Genomic DNA, 24,240 nt, shown 5'->3' on the forward strand with positions numbered 1-24,240 from the left:
CATCCAGATATTGTCCCATAAGACTGTTTTCTCCCGCAAAATTGAATTTCGCTTGTTTAGACAAAAATTCAAAACAAAAGAAGTTATTATCAACCTTAGAAGTGTATGTGTGTTTTCCCAGACCTTTATATAACATTCTACAAGAGTGGGATAACTGCATGGCAGTATCCCTAAAACAAGTGTTTGACTCTGAGGTGTCTGTATTGTGAGGCTACTTCATTGGGAGGGTATAACACAATGAAGCTGCTTCAGTGTGGCTACTACATTGTCAGTTCATGTGCATTTAATATCATTAGTTCCTGTATGAATAATAATACTTTGTTTAGAGCTCTTAAAAACCCATCCAATGATACACCTGTGACAACCCACTAATATTTAGTGGGTTGTCAAGTGTATCATTGGTTAATCTCATTTCCTTTTGCTTTAAGGAATCAGCTCACTTCCTCAATGAATTATTCTCATCTAGCAGGATTCCAAGTTTTAGTTTCAGTGTTTCATACTTTGTACATCTTGGACATAGAAGACAATCATCATTTGAACTAATATTATATACAAGAGTACTCTTAAATATGTGCCATAGGCTATACAAGGAGCAAACTCATGATTTAGAAGGGAAATGTGTGCATCCAAGTCAGAATGTTATTAAGCATTACTTGCAGTCCAGAGTTATTTTTGCTGTCTTTCCCATCCAGTCCATCTCTAAAATCCAAAATAATACCTATTTGAAATTTTATATTCAAAAAAATATTTAGTTTTGGGTTTGTGTGGGCTAATATATACAACTGCATAGTAAAACATTTTATAAACTCTGTAGACATTTTTAATGTTAATTATTTACGTGATTTTGGTGTGTAATAATTCTTAAAATTTTTAAATTTCTGAAATCTTGGTTTTCTGAAGCATGTCTCACAGTACCATTGTTACTTTCACAGTATTACACCATAGTCGTTTTTGCACCAATAAAATCAAAATCAAAATCAAATCACAGTATTACTGTCACAGTACTATTCCCACTTCTAACATTTCTATCACTACGTACTGCACAATCTTCTTTAGGTTCTCATCTCTCATCACAAAATGATGAGTCATTCAGTCTATCTTCTGCAGCTGAACTTGATAACCCTTTTCTAGAAGGAAGATGAAACTGTTTGCAGATGAGATGTCTAAAACCCAGAAAAACAACTTCCTCCTCTATCTCATCCAAAAACTGTTTCACTGTACCTTCAGTACTGTGAAGCAGTTTTTGGATGAGATGAAGCAGCATAATCCTTGAGGTGAAAGTCAATCCTGATCTATCAAGTAGCAAGCTTTCCAAAATATGGCATAATAGTTGTTTCTAGTCAGCTAAAATAAATATACAAAGGCTCAATTTGTTGGTTTTTGAGAGGTATAACATTTGAATGTAGTTTTATCACTGAAACAAATGGTAGTTTTGTCTAATGCAATGATCCTTCCTAGAACAAAATATTCAGCATACTTTTCATTGAGATCACCAAAAATTTTGCTTTAGATTTTCCTACTTTGAATTCCTTTTCCTATTTTGTTGTTGGAAAGAGAGGCAACATATAAAATATATGTAGAAATGTCTCCCTGCTGAATGTATTCTTGAAAAATAGAATTCTGTCTATCCATTCTTCAGCCAGGTATTCCTTTTTATTAGGTTTTTTTTTTTTTTTTTTTTTTTTAATTTAGTCCCATGTTAACATCAAAAAATACCTTTAGTTTATTCAAATTCAGGATCAGAAAGTTCTAACAATTTTTTAAATTTTTTCATCAGTATGGCCATTACTAGATGTTGATACCATCTAAATACTTCACTTCTAACTCACAGTATAAAATCTGTGACTGGGAAGATGGAAAAACTGCTTCCTGTTATATAAACATTAGTCTAATTTTTCATATTGTTTATATGAACTGTATATAGATTCCAGTAGAATAATTACACCAGGACATCAGGAAAACAAATTTCACATTGGCATCACCAACTGTCACAGCCACTGCAACATCAGACCACAAAGGGTTACATTAAAAATTGCAAAAATACAGTGATATCTTCTTCTTCCAGTCACATAGGTACCTGAGGAGCTGTTGTGGCCACCAACAAAATCCTCCAGCTGCATCGATCATATGCTATAAGAGTGACATCGCAAAATGTCACACCCAAAAGTTCACAGATCCCTTCCTTTAACTGCAGTTTTTGGAGTTGGTTTTGTTATGGTCTCTGTGGCATCAGATAATGTGGTGGTATGCTATTGCCTACCACATGGCCGATTTTGAAAGGGGCTGGCTTTAATCATAGGAAGAGTCATCATGCCTCCCATGAGATGCTCTTGAAGAGGAAAGGTGACTACAGCAAAGCCCCACTTAGTGCAGAAGGCTGATTACAACTGGTTTCCGCCTGCTTTCCAGAGGTCATCTATGTATATAAATGGCTATATATTATTCATTAGATTTGCACCAGTAGTTATTATATCTACAGTCAATGAATTTATTCAGAGGGTGATGCTATTATCCCTCTTCTTCCTTCTTTGATGTCCAATTAATGTCTAATATTTCTAATTAATTATGCCGAATATATTTTAAAATAATTTTCTCCCAAACCATAAAGAATGAAACATTTCCTTACCATAAACATATTTACATGCTGATTCGCACAGTCTTAACCCCCAATGAATACATTCCTTATGTTTTAAAATATTCGTTCCTGTATTTCAAATTTACACTCCTTTCATATGGCATTAACTGCTGCATAATCTGTATTCTTCGAACTTGCTAACTGTTAAACTGTTATTTTAATTTTAGAGTCTAAATATTTACCACACAGTATAAAATATTTGTCTGATGAATCCTCTGTACCTCTTCTTCTGTATGGTAAGATGTATTTTCAATTTTTTATGCTTCTCAAATTTTAATATAACTGAGAGTACATTTTAACACAGCCACTACACTCAGTGCCACCAGCTCCTCCTATAGTGATATACATTTTTTAAAATGTCTTGCAGTACATTTTTATAATAGACAATTGCAAATTAATTAAAGTTGTAACACTAAAGTTTCCAAAAAAAACTCGCCATTTAGTGCAAGTGTACTTAAGAAACAGGATTTTCAGATTTTTTTTGCTGATTCAGCTTTAACTCAATTGACCATGAAAAGTATCTTGAAGGGTGCAGATATATGCAAGAATTTGTTGTGTTTATAATTTTCAAAAAGTGAAGTGCATTAATCACCGAAAATTAAGTGTTTAGATTTAGAATATTAAAACAAAAATAACGAGCAGTTTCTATAATAAAATATTTTATTTTTATAGTACTTTAACTAGATTGGACTAAAAAAATATAAAAGGCTTGATTTATTGCTGTATTTTAATTTTACGGAAATTGAGTGCAGGGATAACAAAATATGACCAGTTAGTCATAATAACTGCAATAAATATACCAACCTATGATCTTCAGGTAGCCCAAGAGCCAAAAGTTGTAAGGAATGAAGTGAAGGGAATTGATGCAGTCATGTTGTGGGAAATGAGCAGATGATTGCCCCCTTTCATTGGTAAAATGATGTTAGAACAGTTCTTGTACAGATCCATCAATATATAGACGTGTTTGTATCTTACATAAAAACTGTTTTGAGGCATCTTTGCTGTCAGTTGTGCAATAATAACAGTTGCCAACATGGCTTGGTACTTATTGGGCAGTAATTGAACACATTACAGATCTAACAGGATGGTTTTCTCCAAAAACAGTTTGCAGTAATGAAGGAAGCCATGCAACTACACTATACAGTGATGTTAGGGACATGTAAGGATTTCCTGTATTGCATAGGGTGACTCTTCAGCCCAATTCCTGCAGTTCACAATCCCATTCAAGTGGAAATGGGCCTCATGGCCTCATATATCCAAAGTATGTTCCATGGCCACTCAGTGTCTACCTCCATTTGTGCCAAGAAGTTGCGAGTAAATGTTATTAGCATTATCCACTTGCAATCATTGTTTGTGGTGGAGTTTGTATGAGTAGAACCATAAAACTTTGTGCAACAGCTTCCATACTGTTGTATACAGGATATCCAGCCATATTGCTGCCACACATGCACTGTCTCTGCTTTCTGGTGCCAATACTGGTACACCACAGTCCATCCTGTTACCTTGAACTGTGCAAGCTTTTTTTTTTTTTTTTTTTTTTTTTTTAGCTTCTGTTATCAGGCCTCTTTGCTGGTGCTTGTGACATCTGTATTCCCAAATTGCTGCTGCTGCAATGCTTCATTCTGGTAATAGAGGTTCACAATCAAAGCATACCCTGTTTAGATGCAAGGCATTCTGCTCTCTAACTCTTTGGTATTCTAATCTCCTCATCTGTACCATCTTATGCCTTTGCTTATGTATTTTGCATTAAGAGGAGTGGAGTATGCAAATCATTCACAGTACAAATTTTCAGTAATTTTAGAGACAAATTTTGTTTTAATGTACAGGAACTCCCCGACTTATGTAAGGGTTGCATTCCGTGGAATGCTACGTAAGTCAGATTTTATGTAAGTCGGAATTTCCCCCATGCTTGTGCAGCACTTGCAGCTGTGCTTGCTGAATTTATTGAATCAAAAAAGAAATGTTCAACGAACATGTAAATAGAATTATTTATTGTATTTATTCAATTTTTTATCTTGTGCACAGGAAAAATTACAAAGCGTGCAATTTAAAAAAATTTCAAAATTATAAGATTACAAAAAAAGAGGAGACAGGCATAATGTCAGTAAGTTTTACCTCTCAAGCATCATTGCCAGAATTGACGTCTTCAGTTGATAAGTACGCGGCTGCGGCGGTTGAGGGCTGTGGAGATTTAGAAGGGGTTGGCCGCTCAACCTTACAGAAGAACATATTAATGGATGATTGGATGGTGGCTTTTTCTTTTCATCGTAGATTTATTTGTAGCAAGCAAGCAATCACCCCTCTGTTAACTTTTAAGAATCGTGTGCTGTCAAGATCCATCTTCTCAAACCTCGGCATTGCCAATTCAATTTCATGAAATGCCATTGCCATCTCTCTGGTGATGAAGTGTCTCGGCTCCTCATTTGGTTCATCTTGAGCTTCGTTAACATTTTCTTCTTTCACTATCGCTGCCTGCAAGTCAGTGAGTTCTTTGTTAGATAATTCCTTCTCTTCTTCTCTATTAACTCCTACATATCTTTGACATCAGCCTCCAAATGAAGTAGCTCTGCAACCTTTACAATCTTATCTGTAACCTCTTCATATGATTCGTCTTTTTCAAATTCTTTGAAGCGTTTTACGTGCTGTGGGTATATTTTCTTCCATGCACCATTTAAACAACTTTTAGTAATTTCCGCCCAGGCCTTATTAATGTTTAAGATGCTGTGGTAAATATGGTAAGATTTCAAAAGTCTCTTAACGTAAATTTTCTCACTGTCTACTGCAGACAATGCCTGAGAAAATTTTGTGTAAATAGTATACTTTTAATTCGAAATAACACCCTGATACTTAGGTTGGATGAGTGAAGTAGTGTTTCATGGTAGAAATATGACTCACGTTTGAATTAAAATCATTTTGATGCGTAGGATGTCCAGGAACATTATCTTAAAAGAAGCAAAAATCTTGGAAGGAACGTCGTTGTCTTTGCAATATTTTTCAACCTCGGGAATGAAACAGCATTTAAACCAATCCTCAAAGAGAGATATTGTTATCTATGCTCTCTGGTTTGATTGTAAATGCACTGGTAGGAGTGGCTTTATTGATACCCTTAAATGCACGAGAATTTCCAGAATGGTACACAAGCAGTAGTTTTAATCTGTAATCTCCCGCTGCATTATAGTCCCACTGTATTATAGTCCATGAAACCTGGCATTGTATTTTCCTCTTTGGCAGTGTATGTTCGATCCGACATTTTTTTCCAATACAGAGCAGTCTCGTCAATGTTAAAAATTTGCTGCGTTGAATAGCCACCTTCATCAATAATTTTTTCCAATCTGATTTTCCATCCATATTATTAACAGCTGTTCCATCTTCGATATAGCACCTGAATGCTGTTTTGTGATCACTGTTGATCTTAAGTGCGTTGACCCTTTGACATGTTCTTTTATACGCGCACTGTCCTTTAAGATAGTATTCACCGTTGAAGCAGCAAGACCTAATTCGCTTGCAATAGATGACAAACTTTGTCCTGCTTCATACTTCTTAATCATTTTCATCTTCATTTCTAAATCAATTTTGTTCGTTTACTAGCACTGCCAGTACTTGCACTTTTCGTTGGTCGCTTTCCCTTCATCATTGTAATACGTAAATAGGAATGAACAGAAGTTTCTGAAAATTTATTTTTTATATGATTGAAGATTTCAGTGAAAGGGAATACATTTCACCATAAAACCCACACAATTGCAGTTATCGGTATTATCGCAAATGCAATAAGATCGAGTTTACTACCCATTTATAATTAGATGCACTAACAGAAAAGCCCAATAAACTGGAATGTGTATATTGTTTTTTGGTCGTGGCATCTAGAAACGTCCTTTAAAAAAATATCACAATGGCATTCAAAATTGATTCTTATAACGAGAACATATGATAACGATGAAAGGGTAGTGCAATTTCCATTATAAAAATGTCCTTTTTTGAGAGATAAATAGCTTAGTTATATAGCGAAATTTTCAACTTCCAAGGACTTGGAGTGAATTACAAAAAAATCAGCAACAAAAAAAAAAAATAAAACAACAAGCTATTGGGTTCACATTATGATATTTTCACGATACCTCCATTTATTCCTATGGGATGCAAAATATGTTTCCATGATTTTTTTTAAGTTTGTACCGGCCAGCAAAACCTTATGTAAAGTCGAATTTCTTTAAGTCGAGTATTATGTAAGTCGGGGAGTTCCTGTATTTTTCTTTTACATCCTGCAAAGAACATATCTGCCAAGTTTTGGCATTTCCTCCATTAGGTGCTATTGTAGACAGCTCTAAATAGAGATAATTTAATTGTAGCCACCTACTAATATCGATGAGTATATTTGAGACATAGTAGGTCACATAATTCCTATATCTCATACATAGAAATTGTATGACAGTTACATAGTTTTTTTGTTCTATTGTTATGTAATTTTTAACTTAAAAATTTATGTCAGCATTATCCAAGAAATTAAGATACAAGAACAAGCGCAATATTTGGCACTGGTAGGACAGTTGTATTAGACCTGAAACAAGCAAAATTTATATACTAACTGATGCTGATAAATGCACGTATTGTTTGCTAATAGGTCAGTTTTTACTACTCACCTGACCAGCAAAAGGAAATGAAATTGCAGAGGGGAAAGTATTACAAATGCCACAAAGAGCAACACAGAAAATATTGGCAATTAATCAGCAGGCTATTGACAATAAACATTATGTATGGCATAACATTTATTGTCAGTAGCCTGCTGATTATTTGTCAATATTTAATCATTTTTGTTAAAATCTGACATATTTTGTAACTAATTAGGAAACAAACTTTTTTTTTAATGGATTAAGTATTCCCATTAAACTGATTAGCAACTATTTAAGCTACCCAGTTGGTCACCTGAAAGATCAACGTTCAACCTAAGTATAATGTTTTTTGTCACTAGTCTGCTTATTCTTTACAGTTGTTTATTGTGTTGGTCTTCGTAGCAATTGTAATACTGCCCACCTGGCCAGCTCTCCTCTTTTTCATCTTCTTTTGCTGGTTGAAGTGAATGGTAAAAATTGATCTGGTAGAAAATAAATTGCTAATAGATCAGTTTAAAATAGGACAAATAAAAATTGACCTATTAAGATGCATAATGATTGGCACTGGTTAGTTATGAATTTTGCCTGTTTCAGGTCTAATGCAGCTGTCCTACCATTGCCCAATATTTTATTGTTTGTAGGGTTCTGTACAAAGTTTCTTTACTTTTTTCCTTTTATTTTGCAAATAACAAATACAGTCGATTCCGGTTATTTTGGACACATCGGGACTAGTGCATTTTGGCCCAATTAAGCGGCTGCCCCAATTATCCGAAGTTTCATGTAAATAGTTAAAAATATAATGGATCCCCGCTTTACATTTGATTCACTGTACAATCAAATCACGTTACAATGGACTCACCATAGTAAAGTACCGTTCACTATACGATGTGTAGTAAGCGCCGTCATTGTGATCATGTTTGTGAATTGAATTTTAATTCTCTTAAACGGCGATTCTAATTAGCAAAAATAGGAGGAAATTTATCCACAGGCTATAAAAGTAAAGATATAGTTAGCACAAATTTACCTTTTATTACCTTACCAATTAAAAAATTAAATGATACGTGAAAATCGGAAGAATATACGTGATAATTGGAATAATTAATACGTACTGTAATATGTATATATGAACTAGTTGACATTTCTGTTCACTGACATTTGTGGGTGGGGGTTAAAATTTAAAACAGTAAAAAGATAAGCAATCAGTTACAAAGAACACAGCACACACAAATTGCAGGTAACATGATATGCACAGGTGAGAACAGAGTAACGAGTTACGAAGCTTTAAAAATAGGAATGAAGAGAAGATTCTGAAAATTAAATTAATTTTTTATATGATTGAAGATTCCATGAAAGTGTGAACACATTTCACCCTAATAACCCACAGAATTCCAGCTGTCGGTATTATCACAAATTCAATAAGATCGACTTTACTATCTGTTTATGATAGATTGCACTAACAGAAAAGCCCAATAAACAGGTGACTGCTAATTGTTTTATGGTTGTGACCTCCAGAAATCTGACCAAACTACGTGTATGGTTGGAGACAATCGTAGGGTAATCTCCAGTGCTGCGGTCTCTTGCTCCGATTAAACGGCATGTTTAATCGGGGCAAGAGAAAGGGTTAAGCCAGGGTTAAGCGAAGTAAACCCTGGCTATTTTCTCGATTGGGTTCTGTTCTTTAAGATTTGCCCCAAATAAACGGCTGCCCTGATTAACCGGTGGCCCAAATAACCGGAATCCACTATATAATATACTTTTACAAAATCAGTTGTGTGTAATAACTTAGCTGTTGTTATAATATAGAATTGAATGCAAGCAGATGTCGAGACTATCAAGAAATTAAGGTCCAAGAGCTGGTGCATCATTCGACTGTGGGTTCTTTACCAAGGTCAATGTGGGTTGTTCTTGAAGATGACTTAGTTGATATCTGTCAACCAGGACATGATGTGCAAATTAGGTATATTTCTTCCTCTTAAAATTTGTAATAACCAAGAAATAAATAAAAGGGAGTTTGGAACTTTTGGAAAAAATTGCTGAGAGATATGGTGCCTATGTGCATTTTTGTGTTTTGACTTCCAAATACATTGGACCCCCAATTTACGATTGGTTCACTGTATGATCAGATCACTTTACGATGGACTCTCCATAATAAAATACCATTCACTATACGATGTATTAAGTGCTGGTTTTTGATCATATTTTTGTGAATTGAATTTAATTATATTAAACAGCAGTTCTAATAAACAAAAATAGGAGGAATATTATCCACAGGCTATAAAAGTAAAGATATAAAGCCAAAATTTACACTTTATTACCTTACCAAAATTAAATGATATGTGAAAATTGGAAGAATATTTTTCACAGGTTAGCAAAATAAAAATAAATTTATGCTTACGTACATAGCTTAATGAAAATTTTATAGTAAACCTTAAAAAGATTTGAATACATAACTTAATTAATACTGTAATATGTACATACTAATTGATATTTCTGTTCACTGACATTTTATTTATTTATTTATTTTTGGGTCGTAAAATTTAAAACACTAAAAAAGATAAGCAATCAATAACAAAGAACATAGCATGCACAAATTTGCAACTAATGCGATATGCACAAGTGAGATATGGAGTAACAAGTTTACGAAGTTTTCTTTAAAAATAGGAATGAAGAGAACATTCTGAAAATTTATTTATGTTTTTTATATGATTTAGGATTTCATGGAAACGGAAACACATTTCACCATATTAACATAAAAACTCACAGAATTCTAGCTATCGGTATTATTGCAAATGCAGTAAGATCGAGTTTATAATAGATTACACTAACAGCCCAATAAACCAGAAACTGCAAATTATTTTTATTGTTTTATGGAAGTAACCTCCATAAATGTGCTTTAGAAAAATATCACAAAGGCATTCAAAATTGATTCTTATAACCGAAAATATGATAACGATGAAAGTGTAGTGCATTTTAATGATTTGAATTGTTTTTTTGAAATAAGTAGGCATTGGTTAACATGATTAACTGGTGCCTACTTATTTCACTTGATGATGGACTTATGATTGTCTCCGACCGGACCATATGGGCCTTCCTCTCAGCTAATAGCAGCATTTGTAAACGTGTCGGCCACGTGTTTTGTTTTTGTATCCTTTAGTTGAAGTGATTTTTTGTGTTATGCTTTAATCAATATGTACAATTTCCATTATAAAAATTGCCTTTTAGAGAGATAAATAGCTTAGTTTATAGTGGGATTTTCAACTTCCAAGGTCTTGGAACGAATTACCAAACAACAATGTGTTATTGGCTTCACATTACGATATTTTCACGATACGATGGTGTTTCTGGAACGGATTAATATTGTAAGGCAGGGTCCACTCTATATGTATAGATATACACAGACAATGATTTATTCTGGCATATATGATTATTTAGATTATGGAGGTCAGGAAAGATATACGGATATGTCTTCTTGTTAAGGCTATTTTTTTAATATATATATATATACAGTGGTACCTTGGATTACGAGTAACTTGGTATGCGAGTGTTTTGCAAGACGAGCAAAAATTTTTAATAAATTTTAACTTGATAAACGAGCGAGGTCTTGCAATACGAGTACAGTCAGTCCTCGTATAACACATGTTTACACTACACGAATTCGATGATACATGATTTATAAATACGGGAACGATATCTTATATAACACGAACCGAATTCGCCTATGCACGATTCGCCTTTGTGTTTACAAGAAATGGCAGTCGAACGCAGAATCACCGCAACCCGATAGCAATGAAGAGAAGATTTTGAAAATGTATTTATGGTTTTTTATATCCGTGAAGGGGAAACACATTTCACATAATAACGTAAAAACCAACAATTCCAGCTACTATAATCGCAAATGCAATTAGATCGAGTTTACTACCAGTTTATAACAGATTCCACTAGCAGGAACGCAACTGGAAATTGTTTTTATTGTTTTATGGTAGTAACCCCTAGAAATGTGCTTTAGTAAAATGTGAGGTGTTAATTAATAGTGTATCTCTGCCTTTACGGTGTTTATTCAGTTGCTACACGCACGCAGCTTTGTTTATGTGTATCAAGCGTGCCTCCTCATTTTGTAATAGTGCGAGCGATGAATCTGATTTCTGAAATCCTCAAAAGGAGGCAAAAGCAAGTGTCATTGGAAAGATTCCTTGTTAAAGTCGCACAAAAAGAAAAAGTTAACAGATTACAGTGATTCCGTTAGAGACAGTGAAAGTTGTCCTACCCAATAATTAATAAATTCGATTGCTTTATGTATATTAAATTTAAATGTTAAAAATATAAAAAGGTATGTATGTATTTTGTATTAATCATTTTTACAGTATATGAATATTTTTGAGTTTTGGAACAAATCATCTGGGTTTCCATTATTTCTTATGGGGAAATTCGCTTTGATATACGAGTGCTTTGGATTACGAGCACGTTTCCGGAACGAATTATGCTCGCAAACCAAGGTACCACTGTATATATATATATATATATATATACACACACACACTGATGAACCAAAACATTGACAGACCACCTACCTAATACGATGTTGGTCCTCCAAGTGCAGCCAAAATAGCTCGTACCCGGTGAGGCATGAACGCTATAAGAATTTTAAATGTCTTTTGGTATCTGGTACCAACGCGTAACCAGCAGATACTTTAACTCCTGTAAGGTCTGTGGTTGAGATACCACAGATCGGAGTTGCTGTTCCAACACAAACCAGATATGCTCGATGGGATTGATGTCTGGGGATTTGGATGCCAGGGCAATACTTGGAAGTCTTCCTCATGTTCTGCAAACCAGTCTCGAACAATCTGGGCTGTGTGGCACGGGGCATTATCCTGCTGAAAGACGGCACCACCAGTGGGGAAGACCATTGCCACGAAAGGGTATACCTGGTCAGCATTGATGTTTAGGTAAGATGTAAGGTATATTGATGTCATGCGGCACCAGGGGGTTCCCCCATCTACACGTTGCTTTCATTGTGGGTGTACCAGTTTGCTGGGAATGCGAGAGATTTAAAAGTGTGTGGGTATTGTACATGTGTAATGTTGTGTACCATTGTTCATCTGGTCATTTAGTTGCTGGACCCCTGCTGGAGCCCAACGTTGCCCCACCTTCGCCCCGTGGAGGCAGACCAGGAACCCAGTAGACTTAGTTACTCTGGCAGGTCCTGCCTCTTAGGTTCCTGAGATTTCGGCGGCTAGGACCTAAAAAAAAAAATTCATAATATGTATATACTCATTTCGCTTGTCTGCATACAACATACATTGTATGCCCAAACACACTGCTGGGGGGGTTTGATGTTACGTAGATGGATAGGCCGAGACTGGCGAAGATTATTTTGAGTGTTGTTAAATTTAATGTGTGCGACGTTCGCATTGTATATAGATAGAGTAGGAGGGGAGACAGAAGACTGGGGGTAAAGATAGAAATATGGGAGCGATAGAGGAGGTGCCCCCAGTTGGTCAGTGAGGCATGCCCATGCCTCACTGACCCTACCACGGCGGGGGAGACAAGGTGTCTCCTCCCCGCCGTAGTAGGGTTAGAAAGGAATCGAGTCAGGTGCTCGATTCTTATCCCCAACGAGGCTTTATGGCAGCGAAGCTGCATGGTTCAGGTCCATGTGGCCCTTTTGCAGATTCAGGGTTCAGTCAGTCACAGAGTTGTAGACCATGTCCTTTTATTCTCGTTGGAGGTATGGAATTTGTTGTGGGAATAGTAGCTTGTCCCATTTTATATTGACATTATGTTGCTTGTTCCATTCTTAGTTGCCTTTTGTTACTTGTTCCTCCTCTACCGTTTTGGTCTGCAGATCTTTCTGCATTTCTCACTCTATTTAGTTTCCAGTTGTGTTGTTATTTGCTTGTTGGGCCAGTGTGGCTTGTCATCTATTAAACAGTTTCTGTGTAAATTCAGTGAATGCCATATATGGTGCTTTATCATCCAGGATGAAATGCTCCTGGTTCTTGGGTGAATGTTGTAGTCTTGTCAGTAGCTGGCAGTGGACGTTGTCGTATTGGTGGCAGTCAAACATTAGGTGCGACCACGTTTCTGGATCACCACAAGTGCAATTTGGATTTTCAGTTATTCCCAGAGTTGTTAGTTTGGTGTTTAAGGCACCATGTCCTGTGAGTAGGTACGTCACAAACAGACCAGGTGCATACCAGGTTGGTAATTTAGGTTGGAATCTATCTATATTTGGGAAGAATTTCTTTGTTATCTGACCTTTGATGGAGACATCCCATCGTGCCTGCCACGCCTGCTGCAAGTGGGTCTAGAGTCTTCTTTTTTATGCAATGTGGTTATTTCCTGGATCTCCATTGAAGTCAAGGTGTGTACAGAGCATTGACTTTAGCAAGCTCGTGGAGGATGCCTCTCCTCACCACCTCTAGGTCTAAGGTCTGAGGGGAGGGTTCCAGCGATGACTTGCAGAGCGTGTGTGCTCACTGTGCTGCAGGCGCGAGTAGCATGATTCTATGTATGGAATCAAGTATTCTTAGGTTTGCAGCAGTACTGGCCTTTTTGTACCAGGCACCAACTGCGTATGTCGCAATTGGTAAGATGTTAGTTTGTTTGTTATTTGGTTTTTAGGAGCATTAGCAACTAAGGCCATATTGCTCCGGGATATGCGGTGGTCATTCTCTTGACCTTTCCGCATCCTCGTATTTGGTGGTGACGGGCTCGAACCCCGGTCTAATCAAGAAGCGTGTGCTATGCACTACTGCTCCTTCCCACCTGGCTACGGAGGCGCCTTACCACAATTAGTAAGAAGGCTGCTTTATAATAAAACATCACCGTTCTCTGTTTCATTCCCCAGTCTTTTCGAGCAATTCTGTTTATTAAGGCAGTGCAGTTTCTTATTTTTCTTACGTAGTTTAGGTGCAGTTTGAAGGATAAGCAGGTATCCAAGATGACGCCCAGGTATTTGAGCTCTGTGCTGAGCCTTATTGTTCTAATGCCAATTTTAATTTGGGGTGGTCTGTGGATGTTCAGTGTTCCCTTAAAGAGTATGGAGTTGGTCTTCGTTGGTGAGATTTGTAGTAAATGGTGTGTAGCCCAGTCTTGGAGAATTTGCACAGCACAGTTTGCCAGTATTTCCAGTTGTGCCCTGGAGTTAGCTTCTATTGTCAGGATGAGGTTGTCCGCCAAGGCTTGTGAGCCTTGGCGGATCCTTGTTTAGAAACTGGTCCATCAGGAGGTTCCACAACAATGTGGAATGATTCCAAGTACTGACCCCTGTGGGCACCCCCTTTATATTTTTCTTTCTAATTTTTGTAGGAAGCTTTTATCTTGATTGCTCTGTCGGTGAGATAGATTTTAAGCACATTAAAGAGGTTGCCAGGAACCCCTGCCTCCCGGAGCCAGCCGAAGACGCTCAGCCACCATAGGGTGTCGAACGCCCCAGCAAAATCAATCGAGATAGCTAGCATGTATTTTTTCTCAGATTCTTGTGCTTGGGCAATTAGGCTTTGGAGTGCATCAACTGTGGATCGACCTGGTTTGGTTTGGTGAGGGTAGGTTTGCCTGTTGGTAGTAGTGATTTATTCTGGATAACAGTAGTCGTTCAAAAAGTTTACATAGTACTGTGAGAGTAGTGTGATCGGTCTGTAGGAAGATGGCTGTTCTGGTGGTTTGTTTGGATTCTTAATTATTAGTTTAACGTTAGCCATTTTCCAGTCTTGCGGGTATGTTCCCACTGTCAGGCATTCGTTAAACAGTTGCAGCAAGAGTTCTGGTTCTATTTCTATGACTTTTTTGATTATTTCCGGCTCCAGGAGGTCCGGACCTGGGCATTTTCTCTTCATTTTCTGGATCTGCTCCTCCGTTTGTGGGGATGAAAGGTGACGTCTAGTATATTGTTTATTGATGCCTCCCATGAGCAGGTTTCTTCTCCTTGGGGCATGACAGTGGTTGTAAGCACTTCACCTCTGGGGAGCTTTTTTGTGACAACCTTGTACACAACACCCCAGGTGTCAGTGTTCCCCGAGTTTGCTACTAGTCTCCACCAGGTTTCCTTTTTATTTTTTCTTATGAGGGCGGTATAAGCATTTCGCACTTTTCTATACAGGTTTCTGAGTGCATCCACCTCCCGCTCAGGCCAAGTTCTTCTTGCCTTTTGGAAGTTTGTCCTTTTGGTTTGGACGTCCTTGTGAAGCTGTTGAAGTTCTTGGTTCCAACAAGGTACAGCACCAGGTTTGGACCATCTCCGTTTGATTGAGGTGTTTGCAGCCACTGTTATAATTTCGGTGATGATCTGAAGTTCATCAGGGTTGCCAGCCATTTTAATTTCTTGTATCTTTCTGTTTTTGTTGTCTGTGAGGTTTTCTGGAACAGGTCCCAGTTTGCAGTTTGAAACGCATAGCGTTGGGTCATTCTTTCTGCTGGCAGTTGTCGATTTAGGTTCCTGTTGAGTTGGAATGTCAGTGTCCTATGGTCTGAAGTGGTCCAGGCATCCTGGACCATCTAGTCTGTGATGTTTCCTGCTATGTTTCGAATGGCAAGAGAAACATCTATCGTAGTCCTCAATAAAGCAAACCAGCTGCCAACTTTTTGCATCCTCCGTTGAGAGGATACGATAGATGTTTCTCTTGATACAATAGATGTTTCTCTTATCAGGATACAATAGATGTTTCTCTTATCAGGATACAATAGATGTTTCTTTTATCATCCATTCCGATGATAATTCTTTCCCCTCTTAGTAAGTTGGTAGCATGCTGGAGGTATCTTTTGGCTGTGATGATGTCTTCACCAGGTCTGCAATATAGTGAGATTGTATAGAGGGCACCCAGTGCGGTGATAATTTGAGCGCAGGCTGCCCAGTCCGTGCACAGGTGGGAGACTTTGGTTGCAGTGATGTCGGGATTTCTAATTAGGATTGCAGCCCACGGGGTGGTATCATCTACTTGTATTAGTTTGTAGTTGAGGGGATATCCTCTGACTAGTTTCGAGTGGACGGCTCTTGTAATATGATATTATACTTGGTATTATAGTGGTTATGGTGTGCTGCCATAATTGATTCTGGCTTGGTTTAAACTCTTGTTTTTAAGTAAATATGACATTTGTTGTCACGAACTGAGTGTGAAACGTCCAACTTGTGACTCTTACAGTTGGCACATGTTGGTTCCTCATCTTTCTTTGGGCAGTCCTTGTAGTCATGGCCTTTGTCGGCGCAGTGACCACAGGTTGGGGTGTTTTGGCTGCAGTTGTGGGTAGTGTGGCCAAACTTGCAGCATCTGTAACATTTTGGAACTACTATATGTTCGTGGAATCTATGACTGCTCCAGTTGATGAAGATCAGCATTTGCTTTGCAGGATCTGCCACGCTGTGGGGCTGAGCTCGACAGTCCAGTTCCTTGTGTTTCCTGTTGCCGGTTTGATGGCGAATCTGGGCATTATTTGCTCTTTAATGTCAGTTTCCGGTGGGGATCTCTGTAGGTTCCTGGCGTATATTTCTGAGGCTAGGTTTTCTGGTGTCATACTGGCATCCAGGCCATAGATTTTTATAGGGGGGTCCTTTCCTTTTTGGTTCCTCCTCTTTTAACCCTATGTTAGTTTTCTTGGGGTTGGTTATTATTTCGGTAGCTTCCTCTTGACTCCACAACTATACCTGGGTTCCTGGTTTTCTTTATTGTTTTAATTCTTGTTGACTTTAAATCATTAGCTAGTTCCTGTATGAATTGTCTTGATACTTTCGCTGGAGGTATCATCATCTGTGGTAAGCAGTCTCAGGACAACAGTGTTGTGGGTAGGTAGCAGGGGTTGAGGTTGGTTGGCATTTTATTTGTGGGTTTTCCGTTGTATTTGGTTGTTTCCTCAGCGTTTCCACGTATGTGGGCACACGCTGTAGCATTTTGTTTGCCCCACACTCCATGTAGGCTTGAAGTTTATCCGTCGATTTCTCGCTGTCGAGATAGGTTTCTGTCAGTAACGCTTCTAATTTATTAAATATGGTAACGATATGGGACCGAACTCCACTCGATACTCTATTGGGGTAGTCTTTAAATATAGTTTCTAGTGCCGTTTTAGGTACACTGTTTTTGCCTGTAGCATACCTTCTGGTAGGGTGGGATCCAAAGGTTGATCCTGTGGTCTTTCCTCGTTGGGGCCCTTTTGAGTTGGCTGTGGTATAGATTTACCTGAAATACCTTTGGTATTCATTTTATGTGCCGGAGTGTATAGTAGGGCGCCTCCGTAGCCAGGTGGGAAGGAGCAGCAGTGCGTAGCACACGCTTCTTGATTAGACCGGGGTTCGAGCCCGTCACCACCAAATACGGAGGATGCGGAAAGGTCATTCAGGGAATGACCACCGCATATCCCGGAGCAATATGGCCTTAGTTGCTAATGCTCCTAAAAACCAAATAACAACAATAACAACCGGAGTGTATAGCTGAGTAGCCTGAGCATAAGATAATGTAGGCACAGCTGGCTGGGATGAACATCTTCTGATTTACTAGAATTTTATAAAAGTTTGTCTGTTTGAGAATCTTTTTCTTCCAGTTTTGCCTTGAGGCATTCATTCTCCATAATTACATTAGATAGAATCTGTTCCATGGCAGACCAGATGTTTTGGATTTCTGTAGTTACTTGCTTGGTGAGTCATTGGATATAATGCCAGATAGAGCACACTTGAGAGTAAAAACTTGCTGCATGTGGACACTAATAACAGGATTCATCAAAGATTGGTCTGTAACTTCAGACAAAGCCTCCATAGAAACAACATCCTGATCCACAGGAGGAAGTGGAGGAATCTTCTTCTTAGATGATGACATCAGATCAAGCCTAGAAGTTTGTATCCTGGTTTCTTTACTTATAGCACTTATTCTACTAATAGAGTCTCTATCCTCATCAACTTGAGAGGAAGAAGGCAACGTAGGAAAAGTATCCAACGACTCATTTGGTTGATCCGAATTAATTATGGTCTTAAAGATTTTAAATATATATGAATTTTGAGATGTTTTGTAGATTTTTAGCCCAATTCTATGGAATTTTAAAACTAATTAGGCTTAGCGATCAGAGAATCTTGTAGAAAGTTACATTAGGGTAAGACACAAGTTTTAAGCATTCTTCAAATTAGTCAATTCTAGCGATCACCGTGGCTCCCGTAGCTAGAAGTAGCAGGGAGAAAAGTGCTTAGTAACAGGAGAAGAACAATAGCCCAGTTGGATGAGTAATTGCCTTTAGGCATTCAAAGGTCAATATTGTTTGTGTCTTTGTCTGATAGTTAGAGAAATGATTCAATGAGTTAGGTGGTAGATGCCAGAGTGCCTGGCACATGGATGACCGGACCCAGGGTATCCCAGCGCCCAAAGTATAACACTGCCGCCACTGGCTTGTTTTCGTCCCACGCACAGGTACCCGGCCGTACCACATGGTGTAACAGGAAATACGATTCATTGGACCAGACGACCTTCTTTCAATCACTCAAGGTCTAGTTTCGATGCTGTGTGCCCATTTTAGGCACTGTCGCCGGTGAACCGTGGTTAGCATGGGCACTCTGAGCGGCCTGTGGCTACGCAGCCCCATTTTCAGCAGGGTTTGATGTACTGCGTGTTGTGGCACATTACTCCCATCACCAGTATTCCAATTACCACAGTCACCCTTCTGTTGCCACGTACCATCCGGGAGAGCCTTCGCTCACCTCGAGCATCATCGATGAGCTGTGGTCATCCAACACCTCCTGGCTGTTCATGGGTTCCCCCCACCTCGGACCACTTTTGGTAGGTACTAACCACGACTGACCATGATCATCCCACCAGCCGTGCCATTTTGGATATGCTATGACCCAGTCGTCTGGCCATTACAATTTTTTATACCGTGTCCTGATGCTCGCACGTGGTTCATCTGCAGTTGCTTCGATTTGCATAACAACTCGCTGGTCATAATGTTTTGGCTCATCAGTGTATATATATATACATATATATCAACAGCCAAGATGCTTGCAATTTGAATAGAGGGCAGGCATCAAATTTTGTAGGCATCTCAGTCTTTTGAGAAAGCACTTACTGAGAACACTTACCCAAACCAATGGACTACTTATATCCATAAATGACCGTTAATGCCCAGATGTGAAGATATGCACAGTACCATATAACATAATGTAATTCTTTAGACAGTTATTGATTTTTAGTACAGTGGTCCCTTGATTTATTGGTTCCATGAACATCATCATAATCCAAAATTACTGTTAATCAAGTATATGAAATATACGTTGAAGGCTTAATCCGTTCCAAGACCATTGGAAGTTGAGCTTTTTTAAAAAAAAAACAATTATATTTTATAATATAGTATTGTACAGTATTTGAACATTTCATATTAATAAATAAATATTTATGCTAGCATTGTTATATACATATGTAATTAATACAGTAAATTGGGAAAAAAATTTTTTACCTTTAGCTAAAAGATCATTGTCTATGGAGAGTTGATGGAGGAGTTGAGTTTGGAGAAACTTAATTTTTGGAAGGAGAGTCTTCTTTCACTATAACCACACCTGGAGTTCAGGTGTGTTAGAAGCTGAGGCTACATTTGTTTTCTTTATCTTCAACTGCCGTTGTTTTCTTCCTGGCTAAAAAGCTCCCTCTTGTGTGTGTTGCATCCTTCCTTCTGCTCACAACAGCTTCTTGAAGTAAGACACAACAATGTCTTCATACTGGCAAGGCATAAGTGTTTGCTCCATTGAGGGATGTCTTGTAGTTCGTCTCTTCACCTGATAGCCAGTGATACAGAATTTCCTTGACCTCTGTAGTTGGTTGTCATATGATTTTCCTGTTCTCTTTCTATTCCACTGTCATGTTTGATCATAGACTCCAGCTGTTGCTGGCCTTGAGTGGTTAGCTTCCTTTTATGAGACTGAACTGTCTTCAACATCCTTCTTGTTCACTTCAGATTCCGCAGATTTATTTATTTTTTTTAATGAAAACCCCAACCGCAAGAGGTATTAGAACTTATAATACTTAGTACCGTGCATAGGTTGAAGGTTGTGATGATGAAAGAATGTACTGGTTGGCATTAGACTTGAATTTCTGTAGATTGTAATCTTCAGGAAATATGTATGAAGGGAGGTTGTTCCAGAAAATGGAAGTTGAAGGAATAAATGAGAAAGAAGAAGAGTTGGGGCTGCAAGTTTGAAGTTTGACAGTAAAAGGATGCTGACTGATTTTGAAGAGAGAGTGGGAATTACAGAAGCTAATTCAGAAAAACAGTGCACATGGAACCTACCTGCTCTGTTTTGAATGGAATCTAGAAGCTGGAAAGAGGTTATGAAGGCACTGCCCCAGATGTGGGAGCAATATTCCATGGTAGGGTGGATATGCAATTTGTACAGAGTGAGCAGCAGTTTGGAAGAAAAGTAATGCCGAGAGCAAAAGAGAAAACCCAGTTCTTTAGATACTGAGGAAGAAAAATTTATGATGTGCTTATGCAACGAGAGATTACAAGTCAGGGTAATCCCTAAAAGAGAGACATGTGATAACTTTTAGAAATCTGCTTGTTATCAAAGATAAGCATGGGAACAAAAGAATCCTTTTTGTAAGCTATAAGACAGGACTGAGTTTTAGAAGGAATGAAATCAACTAAGTTATCTTTGTTCCACTGGAGAATTACCTGGAAATCAGCATTTAGGAAATTGGTAGCAAATATTCGAGAAGTTGAAGCTGTTTGTGCAAGGCAAAGTTTCTCAAACTGGAAGGTTGAGGAACCTTGCCATTGAATTCTGCAAAGCTATCATAAACAAAACTATGGATAGTATTTCTAGTTAATGGAAGAAAGTTATCAATATTCAAGAGGAAAAAACTGAGCCTTGAGGAAAACCTGCATTGGTGGAGAAGATAGAAGACATAGACCTGTCTACCATTACATGTAGTAAATGGTCAGAGGAAAAACTGGATACCCAATTACAAAAAACAATTGGCAAATCGTAAGGTGGAGGCTTATTTATGAGACTTTTATGCCAGAAATGATTAAAAGCCTTTGAAATGTCAACAGTAACTGCTTGAGTTTCACCAAACTTTTCCTTTAAATTTGTCCATGGGTAACATAAGCCAGTACATCACCAGTGGATCGTCACTGATGGAAGTACAGCACCAGTGGATCATCCCTGATGGAGATCAGTGAACAGATTGAAGATTTCTAGATAGTTTAGGAGTTGGCAATTAACAAATTTCTCAATTACTTTAGAAAGAGTAGAATTAAGTACACTAGGATGATATTTGGATGGAAGGGATTTGTCACCTGTTTTAGGAACTGGCTGGATATGAGAAAATTTCCAAGCAGAAGGGGAAACAACAGTGGAATAAGAAAATATAGAAAAGCTACATAGAACAGGAGTAAACTCAGGAGTACAAGTGGAGAAATACCATTAGGACCCACTGCTTTCTTAGCATCACGGTTGTTCAAAATTCTTTTAATGGATGACCATAGGAGGTTTAATGGAGTGTGCTGGGAATGGTAGGAGGTGGTTTACCAAGATCATTGATACATGAGTTAGAAGAAAAGTTGGGTGCTAGCAGGTCAGCTTTATCTTTAGCTGGGGTGACAATAGAACACCACCCAGTTTTGACAGAGTTGGGAATATAGATGGGCAAAATTGTGGCCAATAGCTTTGGTAAGAGACTAGAATGCTTGACTACCATTTGGACAAGAAGCAGGTTTTCTACTCTTAGCCTGTGCAAAATATAGTTTGGAATGATTAATAACTGCTTTACAATTGTTGTGAAATATGGTGTAGCAGAAAATGAACCAGGATATATGGATACAAGCTAATTGCAATATACAACATTGTTATCTTGTACAGGCTTATCACATTTATTGGAAAACAAAGGTTTAGATAAAAGACAAGATTTTAAAGTGGAATATGAAATAAAGGATTTCATTCCTACAAGAATAATATCACTGACACGATCTCAGCAAATGTTGACATCAGAAGATTTGAAACAGTAATCTGACCAAGAAAGGAAGAAAAGAAATCTCGTAGATCATCCCATTTTGCATTCTTGTAATGCCAAACAAGGTAGAAATGGCAACGAAAGAAAGGCACCACTGGAGAAGAGACCATCACCAAGTTGTGATTTGAGTTGCTTAGAGCAACACTCACGTCTACTGTATACTTGGAAAGGCTGTTTTGTGACAAAAAGATTGAGCTTTGGCTGTGTGGTTAGGATTCTTGTAGGTGTAGTATTCTTGTAGTTAAATGAACAATCTGTGCAAGGTCATTAGTAAAAGCCTCAGCATCTTGACCAGCTGGGTTCATGTGACTGAAAAATGGAAGCCATCTAGAGTTGTGAACATTAAAATCACCAAGATAAATTATTAGCATTAGTAGAGGCATATGATGCAAGGAAGCAAGCTTATGCAGCATCAGACAAAAAAAACAAAAAAAAAAAAAAAAAACTTCCACTTCGCCCCTCCGTTTGTTCAAAATACCTGTCCAGCTGAGCCTTAAATTTATTTATGCTATCAACTTCCACAACAAGGGATGGAAGTCTGTTCCACCAACCAACTACCCGCTGGCTAAAGGCAAATTTCCACTCATCTATCCTACATCTGTCTTTCCTCAATTTGAATTTATGCCCTCTCAGGTGATTATTCTGAGCAAGAGGCAGAATCCCATCAGCATTGAGCATGCCCAAACCATTCAAGGCTTTATACACCTCTATCAGATCACCTCACTGGTGCCTAGTCTCCAGACACTGTAATTTGCAAAACTTAAGCCTTTCTTCGTAAGAGCACCCCTTTGTTCCATTCACTAATCTTGTTGCCCTTCTCTGTACTCGTTCCAGCAGCTCTACATCCTTCTTGAAATGAGGCCTCCAGACCTGTATACAGTACTCAAGGTGTGGCCTGGCCATTGCCTTATACAAGGGAATAATCACCTCATTATCCCTGCTAGAAAAATTCCTGTATATCATTGATAAGACACCATGAGCTACTCTTGCAGCCTGTCTGCACTGCTCAGACAACTTCATATCTGCCTGCACAATTACCCCCAGGACCTTTTCATTCTCTACCACTATTAGTGTAGTACCACAGAGTTGATACGTTGCTCTGGGGTTGCTGTTTCCCATATGTAGTACTTTACATTTGTCAATGTAAAAATTCATTTGCCACCTCTCAGCCTATCTGCTCAACCTTTCCAGATCCTGTTGCAGCAGCATAGCGTCAGTAGTGTCCTTAACAACCCTGCCAACCTTTGTGTCGTCTGCAAACTTAGACATTAAACTTGATATACCATCATCAATATCATTTATAAATACCGAAAACAATAATGGACCCAACACTGAACCACAAGGGACTCCACTAATAACATTAGTCCACGATGAGCAATGTCCATTGATTACCACTCTCTGTCTTCTCCCCCTCAACCACCCCTTTATCCATAGCAGCAATTTGCCTCCAATGCCACACTGCTCCAATTTGTGCAGCAGTCTTCCATGTGCAACAGTATCAAAAGCCTTTCTAAGATCCAAGTATATAATATCAAAGTTATTTTCTGCATCTAGTTCTTTTGTGATTGCATCATAGTATCCAATCAAATTGGTCAGGCAAGACTTCCCCTTAACAAAACCATGCTGTGTCCGAACTATAACTGAAGTCTTGTCTACATGATCCTGCAGTGCTTCTTTAACCAGTGCCTCCATTAATTTTCCTGGAACAGAAGTTAAACTCACAGGTCTATAATTATTTGTGTCAGCCTTTGATCCTCTGTGAATTGAGTTCACATTTGCACATATCCGGTCTATGGGTACCTTCCCTGAGTCCAAGGAATCTCTCATAATTATGGCTAAGGGTTTGCTTACTTCCTTTTGCTGCCTCCTTTAATATAACTGGATAGATCCCATCCACCCCAGGTGTCTTTCTTGTGTTTATCTTCAACAATTTCTCCTCCACTTTACTCTCAGTTATTACAAGATTATCTAGCATACTGCCGGAGTTGAATACACCTCTGGCATTCCCCTCGCTGAATAACTCATG

General features: G+C 38.2%; 1 protein-coding gene across 1 annotated transcript in view; it reads left to right on the forward strand.

Moving 5' to 3' along the window:
- Positions 1-24,240, forward strand: part of LOC150089220 (uncharacterized) — a 221,521-nt gene that overhangs the window by 73,258 nt on the left and 124,023 nt on the right. Inside the window, exon 6 of the mRNA XM_090389912.1 lies at positions 9,043-9,196. Coding sequence (XP_090246038.1) covers positions 9,043-9,196 — 154 coding nt within the window. The remainder of the gene's footprint in view (positions 1-9,042; positions 9,197-24,240) is intronic.

This window comes from Mastigoproctus giganteus, chromosome 2 (assembly GCF_048544385.1).
Source record: "Mastigoproctus giganteus isolate SK-2022 chromosome 2, ASM4854438v1, whole genome shotgun sequence".
Taxonomy (NCBI): Eukaryota; Metazoa; Arthropoda; class Arachnida; order Uropygi; family Thelyphonidae; genus Mastigoproctus; species Mastigoproctus giganteus.